The following is a 12,027-nucleotide window of genomic DNA, read 5'->3' as shown; positions in this document are numbered from 1 at the left end:
GACAGGAAGGCCAGGTCCTGCTCACTCCTACTCAGAAGGGTTCTCAGCGATATGAGTACTAACCCTGTTAGCTATTCCTCCTCTGCTCTTCTCTTTCTTTTATTCTTCTTTTTGAGACGGAGTCTCACTCAGTCATTCAGGCAGGAGTGCAATGGCTCGATCTCGGCTCACTGCAACTTCCGCCTCTTGGGTTCAAGAGATTCTCCTCTCAGCCTCCTGAGTAGCTGGGATTACAGGAGCCTGCCACCACACCCAGCTAATTTTTGTATTTTAAGTAGAGACAAGGTTTCACCAGGTTGGCCAGGCTGGTCTCGAACTCCTAACCTCAGGCAATCCACCTACCTCGACCTCCCAAAGTGCTGGGATTACAGGCATGAGCCACTGCGCCAGGCCATGGATTGGAGCATTTCTAAGGCTTGAGGTAGTCCTGTTATTAAATACAGTGCAGTATCTTCCTGATCCTTCCCTGCTTTGACCAAGTGCTGACGAATGACCCCAGCACTGACAGATGTTGAGCTGCACTGTTCTATGTGAACCCTTACACTTCTCAGAATCTGTGAGCTGACCAGAAGCCTGTGGGCTTTCTATGTGTATTTCACAGTAACGTGCATGCAAACGTCTATTGTTCCGTGTACCTTTTGCTACCCTGGGTTATGTGACCACTGGGGCCCCATTTGATGATGGGCAAAGTTTGGCAGCTTATAGGCCACACAGTTCCAGGTGCACACATAGGTGCTGGAACTCCCTGGTGTGGGGTCCTATCACCAAGCCTGAATGATGACACAGTTGATTAATACAGACCTTCAACATTGGGACCCATTTCTGGGTTTGCTTTTACCTCCTCGATTCAGGAGGTCAGAATCTGGGTTCATTCCTTTCTGCACTCTCTCCAGCTAAGGAGTAGGGATACTGAATGGACCTTCAGGTACAGCTGGGGTGAGGGAGGAAAGAGGTCATTTATGTAAAGTGTATGGTGGTGCTCAAGTTTTTCTTCCTTTTTATTAGAAGACATGACTCGGGAGGCTGAGGTGAGAGGACCACATAGGCCAGGAATTCAAGAAAAGTGACACTTGTACTGTGCTGGGCATGCAGGGCCCATTTTTGGGGGAAAACACACATTGACAAACACGCTCACACTCACTACACATGGATTCACCCCTAGCTACCTCCCAACCCTGCTGCACACAAACCCACACCAATTAAATGATATGGCTGTTTCCAGGGTCTCCAGTGGACGATCACAGTTCTTCACGGAGCCATCTGTTTCTCACACTGCACTCCAGGTCCTCACTCCTATCAGGAACCGGATGCCAGGCAGGCTCTCCAGACAAAAGCAGGCAAGAGAGTCCCCCGCGACCCATCACTTACATTTGTCATCAGCAAGGGAGTGGTCTTAGACTATGTACAGTGTTAGAGAGGAGAACAACACACACTAGGGCCTGTCAGGGGCCAGGGGAAGGGAGAGCATCTGGATAAATAGCTAATGCAGGCAAGCCTTCATACCTAGTTGAAGGGTTGACAGGTACAGCAAACCACCATGGCACAATTTTACCTATGTAACAAAACTGTACATCTTGCACATGTATCTCAGAACTTTAAAAAAAAAAAAAATTAAATTAGGGGCTGGGTTCGGTGGCTCATGCCTTTAAGTAATCCCAGCACTTTGGGAGGCTGAGGCAGGTGGATCACGAGGCCAGGAGATAGAGACCATCCTGGCTAACACGGTGAAACCCCGTCTCTACTAAAAATACAAAAAATTAGCCAGGCGTGGTGGCGGGCGCCTGTAGTCCCTACTCAGGAGGCTAAGGCTAGAGAATGGCTTGATCCCAGGAGGCAGAGGTTGCAGTGAGCTCAGATCGCACCACTGCACTCCAACCTGGGCAACAGAGTGAGATTCCATCTAAATAAATTAATTAAATAAATAAAATAAAAATAAGCTACCTTAAGGGATGGAAGAAAAGAAACAATCTGACCCTTACCTGTTTCCTTCATTTAGGTACCAAACCGGCCGGATAGGTAAGGCTAGAGAATGGGACGGGAACTCCAAAATTGGGGTATTTGAAATTTCATTGAGAAGAGGGCTCTCCCTTTTCTAGATCAAAAAAGCCTCAATGACAAAGACAAGAGGCAGAGTCAGCCTTTGCCCCCATGCCCAGGCCTGGGAAAGCTGGCTATGGGCAGGGGGGAGCTGGAAGCTGAGGATGTCTCTGGGGATGAGGGTATGGGAAGGGGGTGAGGTGGCCAGAGGTGTGCCAGAGAGTAAACGACACCTGTGGCTTTTTCACCTGTGGGCATCTTTTGCCTGCTGATGTGCTGCAGGTCGTGGCCCTCCGTGGCTCTCACATCCAGCTTGCCAGGCTCTACAGTAGTGGATTCTGATGTTGCAGCAGCCACAGCCTCATAAGTATCAGATTCACAACAGGGTTCCTCCTCCACCCCGCAACAGCCACAGGTAGAGTCGATACAACAGGTCAGTATACACCCCATGGGTCACCCACACGCCTGTCCAGTCCAGCCTGGGCCTTCGATGAAACTGAAATGGTGCTGTCCCAGCAGCCACGCTACTGAGGCTGGCACAGCACTTACAGAAGCAGCCTGACCCCAGGCAGATTTGGGGCCTCAGCTCTTACTCTGCCGCCACCTGCTGTCTTCTCTGAAGACACAGATAAATGAACACGACAAGCGCCGAGAGGCACAAACTGCTGGGACACAGCACAGTCGGAGCTCCTCCTCTTCCTCCTCACTACCGACTGAGGGCTGCTGGCCCTGGCTGATGCCTATAACCCACAAAGCTTCCTATGTCACCTGGTTACCAGGAAACAGCCAGGCCAGGCTAGTGACTCACAATGTCCAGCCCCACAGCCCCACCCAAGGCCTCACAATGCCCATCCCTGCTGCTGCCCACCTTGTGGCCACCCAGGGCCCCTGTGCTGACTGCACTAATCAGGCTTTTATTCACCCTGGGCTGCCTGAGCTTTCCAGTCCTGAGAAAAGTGCAGGGGGGTTGTTACTGGAAGTCACCCTTGGCAAGAAACTCAATAGAAAACCCTGGTACAGCTGGGCACGGTGGCTCATGCCTGTAATCCTAGCACTTTGGGAGGCTGAGGGGGGTGGATCACCCGAGGTCAGGAATTAGAGACCAGCCTGGCCAACATGGTGAAATCCCACCTCTACTAAAAATACAAAACATTAGCTCAGCGTGGTGGCGGGCACCTGCTATCCTAGCTACACGGGAGGCTGAGGCAGAAAGGTCACCTGAGCCTGGGAAGTCGAGGCTGTAGTGAACCAAGATCGTGCCACTGTACTCCAGCCTGGGCCACCAGAGTGAAACCCCATTTCAAAAACAAAACAGGCCAAGTGCATGCCCTCATGCGTGCCTGTAATCCCAGCTACTCAGGAGGCTGAGGCAGAAGAATCACTTGAACCCAGGAGGCCGAGGGTGAAGTGAGCCAAGATCTCACCACTGCACTCCAGCCTGGGCGACACAGCAAAACTCCGTCTCAAAAACATAGAAAAATAAAACCACAATTTGGGTAGGTGGATATCTGGTTCCCTGAACTGCCCGGGTATGGACGGCCCTCCCATTGGGGTGGGATGGGACGCTGATCTCGGACTGCACACGTCCACCCGTCTGCCACCTGCCAGGGTCTCCTTCCCGATCCAGCCCAGGGCTGGATGGGACGGGAACTCCAAAATTGGGGTATTTGAAATTTCATTGAGAAGAGGGCTCTCCCTTTTCTAGATCAAAAAAGCCTCAATGACAAAGACAAGAGGCAGAGTCAGCCTTTGCCCCCATGTCCCAGGCCTGGGAAAGCTGGCTATGGGCAGGGGGGAGCTGTCAGCTGAGGATGTCTCTGGGGATGAGGGTATGGGAAGGGGGTGGGGATGGCCACAGGAGTGCCAGAGAGTAAACGACACCTGTGGCTTTTTCACCTGTGGGCAGCTTTTTGTTGTTGATGTGCTGCAGGTCGTGGCCCTCTGTGGCTCTCACATCCAGCTTGCCAGGCTCTACAGTAGTGGATTCTGATGTTGCAGCAGCCACAGCCTCATAAGTATCAGATTCACAACAGGGTTCCTCCTCCACCCCGCAACAGCCACAGGTAGAGTCGATACAACAGGTCAGTATACACCCCATGGGTCACCCACACGCCTGTCCAGTCCAGCCTGGGCCTTCGATGAAACTGAAATGGTGCTGTCCCAGCAGCCACGCTACTGAGGCTGGCACAGCACTTACAGAAGCAGCCTGACCCCAGGCAGATTTGGGGCCTCAGCTCTTACTCTGCCGCCACCTGCTGTCTTCTCTGAAGACACAGATAAATGAACACGACAAGCGCCGAGAGGCACAAACTGCTGGGACACAGCACAGTCGGAGCTCCTCCTCTTCCTCCTCACTACCGACTGAGGGCTGCTGGCCCTGGCTGATGCCTATAACCCACAAAGCTTCCTATGTCACCTGGTTACCAGGAAACAGCCAGGCCAGGCTAGTGACTCACAATGTCCAGCCCCACAGCCCCACCCAAGGCCTCACAATGCCCATCCCTGCTGCTGCCCACCTTGTGGCCACCCAGGGCCCCTGTGCTGACTGCACTAATCAGGCTTTTATTCACCCTGGGCTGCCTGAGCTTTCCAGTCCTGAGAAAAGTGCAGGGGGGTTGTTACTGGAAGTCACCCTTGGCAAGAAACTCAATAGAAAACCCTGGTACAGCTGGGCGCTGTGGCTCATGCCTGTAATCCTAGCACTTTGGGAGGCTGAGGGGGGTGGATCACCCGAGGTCAGGAATTAGAGACCAGCCTGGCCAACATGGTGAAATCCCACCTCTACTAAAAATACAAAACATTAGCTCAGCGTGGTGGCGGGCACCTGCTATCCTAGCTACACGGGAGGCTGAGGCAGAAAGGTCACCTGAGCCTGGGAAGTCGAGGCTGTAGTGAACCAAGATCGTGCCACTGTACTCCAGCCTGGGCCACCAGAGTGAAACCCCATTTCAAAAACAAAACAGGCCAAGTGCATGCCCTCATGCGTGCCTGTAATCCCAGCTACTCAGGAGGCTGAGGCAGAAGAATCACTTGAACCCAGGAGGCCGAGGGTGAAGTGAGCCAAGATCTCACCACTGCACTCCAGCCTGGGCGACACAGCAAAACTCCGTCTCAAAAACATAGAAAAATAAAACCACAATTTGGGTAGGTGGATATCTGGTTCCCTGAACTGCCCGGGTATGGACGGCCCTCCCATTGGGGTGGGATGGGACGCTGATCTCGGACTGCACACGTCCACCCGTCTGCCACCTGCCAGGGTCTCCTTCCCGATCCAGCCCAGGGCTGGATGGGACGGGAACTCCAAAATTGGGGTATTTGAAATTTCATTGAGAAGAGGGCTCTCCCTTTTCTAGATCAAAAAAGCCTCAATGACAAAGACAAGAGGCAGAGTCAGCCTTTGCCCCCATGTCCCAGGCCTGGGAAAGCTGGCTATGGGCAGGGGGGAGCTGTCAGCTGAGGATGTCTCTGGGGATGAGGGTATGGGAAGGGGGTGGGGATGGCCACAGGAGTGCCAGAGAGTAAACGACACCTGTGGCTTTTTCACCTGTGGGCAGCTTTTTGTTGTTGATGTGCTGCAGGTCGTGGCCCTCTGTGGCTCTCACATCCAGCTTGCCAGGCTCTACAGTAGTGGATTCTGATGTTGCAGCAGCCACAGCCTCATAAGTATCAGATTCACAACAGGGTTCCTCCTCCACCCCGCAACAGCCACAGGTAGAGTCGATACAACAGGTCAGTATACACCCCATGGGTCACCCACACGCCTGTCCAGTCCAGCCTGGGCCTTTGATGAAACTGAAATGGTGCTGTCCCAGCAGCCACGCTACTGAGGCTGGCACAGCACTTACAGAAGCAGCCTGACCCCAGGCAGATTTGGGGCCTCAGCTCTTACTCTGCCGCCACCTGCTGTCTTCTCTGAAGACACAGATAAATGAACACGACAAGCGCCGAGAGGCACAAACTGCTGGGACACAGCACAGTCGGAGCTCCTCCTCTTCCTCCTCACTACCGACTGAGGGCTGCTGGCCCTGGCTGATGCCTATAACCCACAAAGCTTCCTATGTCACCTGGTTACCAGGAAACAGCCAGGCCAGGCTAGTGACTCACAATGTCCAGCCCCACAGCCCCACCCAAGGCCTCACAATGCCCATCCCTGCTGCTGCCCACCTTGTGGCCACCCAGGGCCCCTGTGCTAACTGCACTACTCAGGCTTTTATTCACCCTGGGCTGCCTGAGCTTTCCAGTCCTGAGAAAAGTGCAGGGGGGTTGTTATTGGAAGTCACCCTTGGCAAGAAACTCAATAGAAAACCCTGGTACAGCTGGGCGCTGTGGCTCATGCCTGTAATCCTAGCACTTTGGGAGGCTGAGGGGGGTGGATCACCCGAGGTCAGGAATTAGAGACCAGCCTGGCCAACATGGTGAAATCCCACCTCTACTAAAAATACAAAACATTAGCTCAGCGTGGTGGCGGGCACCTGCTATCCTAGCTACACGGGAGGCTGAGGCAGAAAGGTCACCTGAGCCTGGGAAGTCGAGGCTATAGTGAACCAAGATCGTGCCACTGTACTCCAGCCTGGGCCACCAGAGTGAAACCCCATTTCAAAAACAAAACAGGCCAAGTGCATGCCCTCATGCGTGCCTGTAATCCCAGCTACTCAGGAGGCTGAGGCAGAAGAATCACTTGAACCCAGGAGGCCGAGGGTGAAGTGAGCCAAGATCTCACCACTGCACTCCAGCCTGGGCGACACAGCAAAACTCCGTCTCAAAAACATAGAAAAATAAAACCACAATTTGGGTAGGTGGATATCTGGTTCCCTGAACTGCCCGGGTATGGACGGCCCTCCCATTGGGGTGGGATGGGACGCTGATCTCGGACTGCACACGTCCACCCGTCTGCCACCTGCCAGGGTCTCCTTCCCGATCCAGCCCAGGGCTGGATGGGACGGGAACTCCAAAATTGGGGTATTTGAAATTTCATTGAGAAGAGGGCTCTCCCTTTTCTAGATCAAAAAAGCCTCAATAACAAAGACAAGAGGCAGAGTCAGCCTTTGCCCCCATGTCCCAGGCCTGGGAAAGCTGGCTATGGGCAGGGGGGAGCTGTCAGCTGAGGATGTCTCTGGGGATGAGGGTATGGGAAGGGGGTGGGGATGGCCACAGGAGTGCCAGAGAGTAAACGACACCTGTGGCTTTTTTACCTGTGGGCAGCTTTTTGTTGTTGATGTGCTGCAGGTCGTGGCCCTCTGTGGCTCCCACATCCAGCTTGCCAGGCTCTACAGTAGTGGATTCTGATGTTGCAGCAGCCACAGCCTCATAAGTATCAGATTCACAACAGGGTTCCTCCTCCACCCCGCAACAGCCACAGGTAGAGTCGATACAACAGGTCAGTATACACCCCATGGGTCACCCACACGCCTGTCCAGTCCAGCCTGGGCCTTCGATGAAACTGAAATGGTGCTGTCCCAGCAGCCACGCTACTGAGGCTGGCACAGCACTTACAGAAGCAGCCTGACCCCAGGCAGATCTGGGGCCTCAGCTCTTACTCTGCCGCCACCTGCTGTCTTCTCTGAAAGATAAATGAACACAAGCGCCGAGAGGCACAAAACTGCTGGGACACAGCACAGTCGGAGCTCCTCCTCTTCCTCCTCACTACCGACTGAGGGCTGCTGGCCCTGGCTGATGCCTATAACCCACAAAGCTTCCTATGTCACCTGGTTACCAGGAAACAGCCAGGCCAGGCTAGTGACTCACAATGTCCAGCCCCACAGCCCCACCCAAGGCCTCACAATGCCCATCCCTGCTGCTGCCCACCTTGTGGCCACCCAGGGCCCCTGTGCTGACTGCACTACTCAGGCTTTTATTCACCCTGGGCTGCCTGAGCTTTCCAGTCCTGAGAAAAGTGCAGGGGGGTTGTTACTGGAAGTCACCCTTGGCAAGAAACTCAATAGAAAACCCTGGTACAGCTGGGCGCTGTGGCTCATGCCTGTAATCCTAGCACTTTGGGAGGCTGAGGGGGGTGGATCACCCGAGGTCAGGAATTAGAGACCAGCCTGGCCAACATGGTGAAATCCCACCTCTACTAAAAATACAAAACATTAGCTCAGCGTGGTGGCGGGCACCTGCTATCCTAGCTACACGGGAGGCTGAGGCAGAAAGGTCACCTGAGCCTGGGAAGTCGAGGCTATAGTGAACCAAGATCGTGCCACTGTACTCCAGCCTGGGCCACCAGAGTGAAACCCCATTTCAAAAACAAAACAGGCCAAGTGCATGCCCTCATGCGTGCCTGTAATCCCAGCTACTCAGGAGGCTGAGGCAGAAGAATCACTTGAACCCAGGAGGCCGAGGGTGAAGTGAGCCAAGATCTCACCACTGCACTCCAGCCTGGGCGACACAGCAAAACTCCGTCTCAAAAACATAGAAAAATAAAACCACAATTTGGGTAGGTGGATATCTGGTTCCCTGAACTGCCCGGGTATGGACGGCCCTCCCATTGGGGTGGGATGGGACGCTGATCTCGGACTGCACACGTCCACCCGTCTGCCACCTGCCAGGGTCTCCTTCCCGATCCAGCCCAGGGCTGGATGGGACGGGAACTCCAAAATTGGGGTATTTGAAATTTCATTGAGAAGAGGGCTCTCCCTTTTCTAGATCAAAAAAGCCTCAATGTCTAAGACAAGAGGCAGAGCCAACCTTTGCCCCCCATGCCCAGACCTGGGAAAGCTGGCTATGGGCAGGATGGAGCTGGAAGCTGAGGATGTCTCTGGGGATGAGGGTATGGGAAGGGGGTGAGGTGGCCAGAGGTGTGCCAGAGAGTAAATGGAACCCAAGGCTTTTTTACCTGTGGGCATCTTTTGCCTGCTGATGTGCTGCAGGTCGTGGCCCTCCGTGGCTCCCACATCCAGCTTGCCAGGCTCTACAGTAGCGGATTCTGATGTTGCAGCAGCCACAGCCTCATAAGTATCAGATTCACAACAGGGTTCCTCCTCCACCCCGCAACAGCCACAGGTAGAGTCGATACAACAGGTCAGTATACACCCCATGGGTCACCCACACGCCTGTCCAGTCCAGCCTGGGCCTTCGATGAAACTGAAATGGTGCTGTCCCAGCAGCCACGCTACTGAGGCTGGCACAGCACTTACAGAAGCAGCCTGACCCCAGGCAGATCTGGGGCCTCAGCTCTTACTCTGCCGCCACCTGCTGTCTTCTCTGAAGACACAGATAAATGAACACGACAAGCGCCGAGAGGCACAAACTGCTGGGACACAGCACAGTCGGAGCTCCTCCTCTTCCTCCTCACTACCGACTGAGGGCTGCTGGCCCTGGCTGATGCCTATAACCCACAAAGCTTCCTATGTCACCTGGTTACCAGGAAACAGCCAGGCCAGGCTAGTGACTCACAATCTCCAGCCCCACAGTCCCACCCAAGGCCTCACAATGCCCATCCCTGCTGCTGCCCACCTTGTGGCCACCCAGGGCCCCTGTGCTAACTGCACTACTCAGGCTTTTATTCACCCTGGGCTGCCTGAGCTTTCCAGTCCTGAGAAAAGTGCAGGGGGGTTGTTACTGGAAGTCACCCTTGGCAAGAAACTCAATAGAAAACCCTGGTACAGCTGGGCGCTGTGGCTCATGCCTGTAATCCTAGCACTTTGGGAGGCTGAGGGGGGTGGATCACCCGAGGTCAGGAATTAGAGACCAGCCTGGCCAACATGGTGAAATCCCACCTCTACTAAAAATACAAAACATTAGCTCAGCGTGGTGGTGGGCACCTGCTATCCTAGCTACACGGGAGGCTGAGGCAGAAAGGTCACCTGAGCCTGGGAAGTCGAGGCTGTAGTGAAGTCGAGGCCGGGGGCACTCACTTGATGTAGTAGCCAGCAGATTCTAGGTAGGACGCAGGCTCGTTGGTCAGACCACATCACCAGGGCAGGGTGATTCTTGTCTCTGTGCACCAGTTCTTCCATCAACCCCATGTAGTGATGCATAGACAAGTTGTTGAAGAGCTGCCGCGGGCCAGGAGGGAAGGGACAGAGGCACGGTGTGGCCCATGGGCTGGCCAGGCGGAGCAGGTGCACAGCAGGGACTCATGGCAGCAAGAGGCCCACAGCGGGACACTCATCAATAACCACAATCCCATACCGGTCACACATCTGCAGCTTCTCTGCGTAGGGATAGTGGCTGGTGCAGAAGGCGTTAGTGCCAAGCCAGCAAAGCAGGTCGAAGTCCTTCCCTCGGATCTAGAAGACAGCAGAGCCTAGTGACCCCTGTCCCTGTCAAATCTGCACTTCCTCCAATGGCAGGACTCTGGAGAGCCATGCCATGAGCCCCCACTCCAGCCCAAGCACCAGCTCCACAGTGGGGTAGTTTGGAGCCATTTGCCTCACTGCCCTGAGCTGCCCTCAGCTACAGCACACAGGGAAGGCGAAAGTGGAAGGTGACCAGAAGCAGCCCCCATGAGGACCCAGGAGCCCCAATGCACGTCTACATCCTCATGCTTGTTGACACTGTGGAAACAGAAAGGTTTCCCATCGATGAGGAACTGGCTCTCGGTGACAGCCACAGTGAGGATCGCCACAGGGAGTGTCTAGAAGTCAGAAAAAGGCCTCAGTGATGTCTGTGCAGTCAGCCACAGCTACGATAGCTAAAGCGCCAGGTGTGAGCACCCCGACAGCCTGAGCCCCATCTGGCCTGCCCTACCCTGCAGCAGGAAGACCCCCAGTGCACCCCAGCAGCCGCCTTGGGGCCTGCAGAGAAGCAGCAATCAGAGGCTCTGCCCTTTCCTGGCTGACCCTGGGACCTGCCCTTCAAAATCGGGCCTTCTCCTTGATCAGACGAGGTGGCTCATGCCTGGAATCCCCAGGAGGATCACTTGAGCCCAGGAGTTCAAGACCAGCCTGGGCAACACAGTGAGACCCCAACTCTATAAAAAAGATTTTGTTTTGAGACAGTCTCACTCGGTCGCCCAGGATGAAGTGCAGTGGCGTGATCTCAACTCACCATAGCCTCTGCCTCCCAGGTTCAAGCAATGCTCCTGCCTCAGCCTCCTGAGTAGCTGGGAGTACAGATGCCCAGCAAATTTGCGTATTTTAGTGGAGACAGTGTTTCACCATGTTGGCCAGGCTGGTCTCGAACTCCTGGCCTCAAGTGATCTGCCCACTTCAGCCTCCCAAAGGGCTGGGATTACAGGCGTGAGCCACCATGCCCGGCCTACAGACAAAATTGTTTTAATTAGCCAGGCATGGCAGCATGTGCCTACAGTCCCAGTTACCCAGGAGGCCAAGGTAGGAGGACAGCTGCCGCCTGGGAGCTCAAGGCTGCAGTGAGCTGTGATCAGGCCAATGCACTATAACCTGGGTGACAGAGTGAGACCACCTCAAAAAAAAAAAAAAAAAAAACCCTTTGGGCCTCCCGCCAAAAGTGGGAAACATCAGAGAGCTCAGAGGACCGCGCCTGCCTGTTCACCTGTCCCAGGCCCCTGCTGAAACCAGGACTACCAGAGGGGGCAAAAGACTTCCCTTAAGCAAGTCCCGAACCACCATTACCTCCCACGAGTATAGGCAGGCGGGGCGTTCGTGCATCCGGTCCAGCCACCAGAGGTTGGCACCCGGCACTTTCAGCTGGCCCTGGGTCCCGGCCACGTTGTCCACGACTTTGTTTTCTGCATCCAAAAGATGCACTTCCAACTCGAACTAGTTACTTCACTTGACGGAGATCTGGTAATTCACCAGCCCTGCAGGAGGCAAGAGAGACCAGGGCTTAGGGAGGGACACGACCTGGGTCACACAAATGGGAATGCCCCACAGCGGCCACTCCCAGGCAGCCATTTGCTTCTGTTTTTTTTTCTTTTTTTTTCTTTTTTTTTTGAGACAGAGTCTCGCTCTGTCACCCAGGCTGGACTGTAGTGCCGTGATCTCGGCTCACTGCAACCTCCACCTCTGGAGTTCAGTTGATTCTCCTGTCTCAGCCTCCTGAGTACCCAGGATTATAGACATGCACAAC

General features: G+C 54.5%; 1 protein-coding gene across 18 annotated transcripts in view; it reads right to left on the bottom strand.

The window, feature by feature from the left end:
• DRICH1 (aspartate rich 1) overlaps positions 1-11,716 on the bottom strand; it is a 67,781-nt gene extending 56,065 nt beyond the window's left edge. For 15 of the 18 annotated variants that reach the window (XM_030914815.1, XM_030914816.1, XM_030914814.1 and 12 more), the window contains exons 1-3: positions 11,571-11,716; positions 9,891-10,265; positions 7,230-7,374 (exon numbers count right to left, since the gene is read on the bottom strand). In XM_030914815.1, the coding sequence (XP_030770675.1) occupies positions 7,230-7,374; positions 9,891-10,013 (268 nt within the window). In that variant the 5' untranslated portion in view covers positions 10,014-10,265; positions 11,571-11,716. Of the gene's footprint in view, positions 1-3,933; positions 4,806-7,229; positions 7,586-9,225; positions 9,742-9,890; positions 10,266-11,570 lie in introns of those variants that run through there. The other 3 variants (XM_030914811.1, XM_030914812.1, XM_030914813.1) reach the window with 3 other exon arrangements.
• Between the last annotated feature and the right edge of the window lie 311 nt (positions 11,717-12,027).

Source organism: Rhinopithecus roxellana, chromosome 13 (assembly GCF_007565055.1).
Source record: "Rhinopithecus roxellana isolate Shanxi Qingling chromosome 13, ASM756505v1, whole genome shotgun sequence".
In the NCBI taxonomy this organism is placed as follows: Eukaryota; Metazoa; Chordata; class Mammalia; order Primates; family Cercopithecidae; genus Rhinopithecus; species Rhinopithecus roxellana.
The sequence above is the reverse complement of the archived record's forward strand: the minus strand, read 5'-3'. Positions and strand labels throughout refer to the sequence as shown.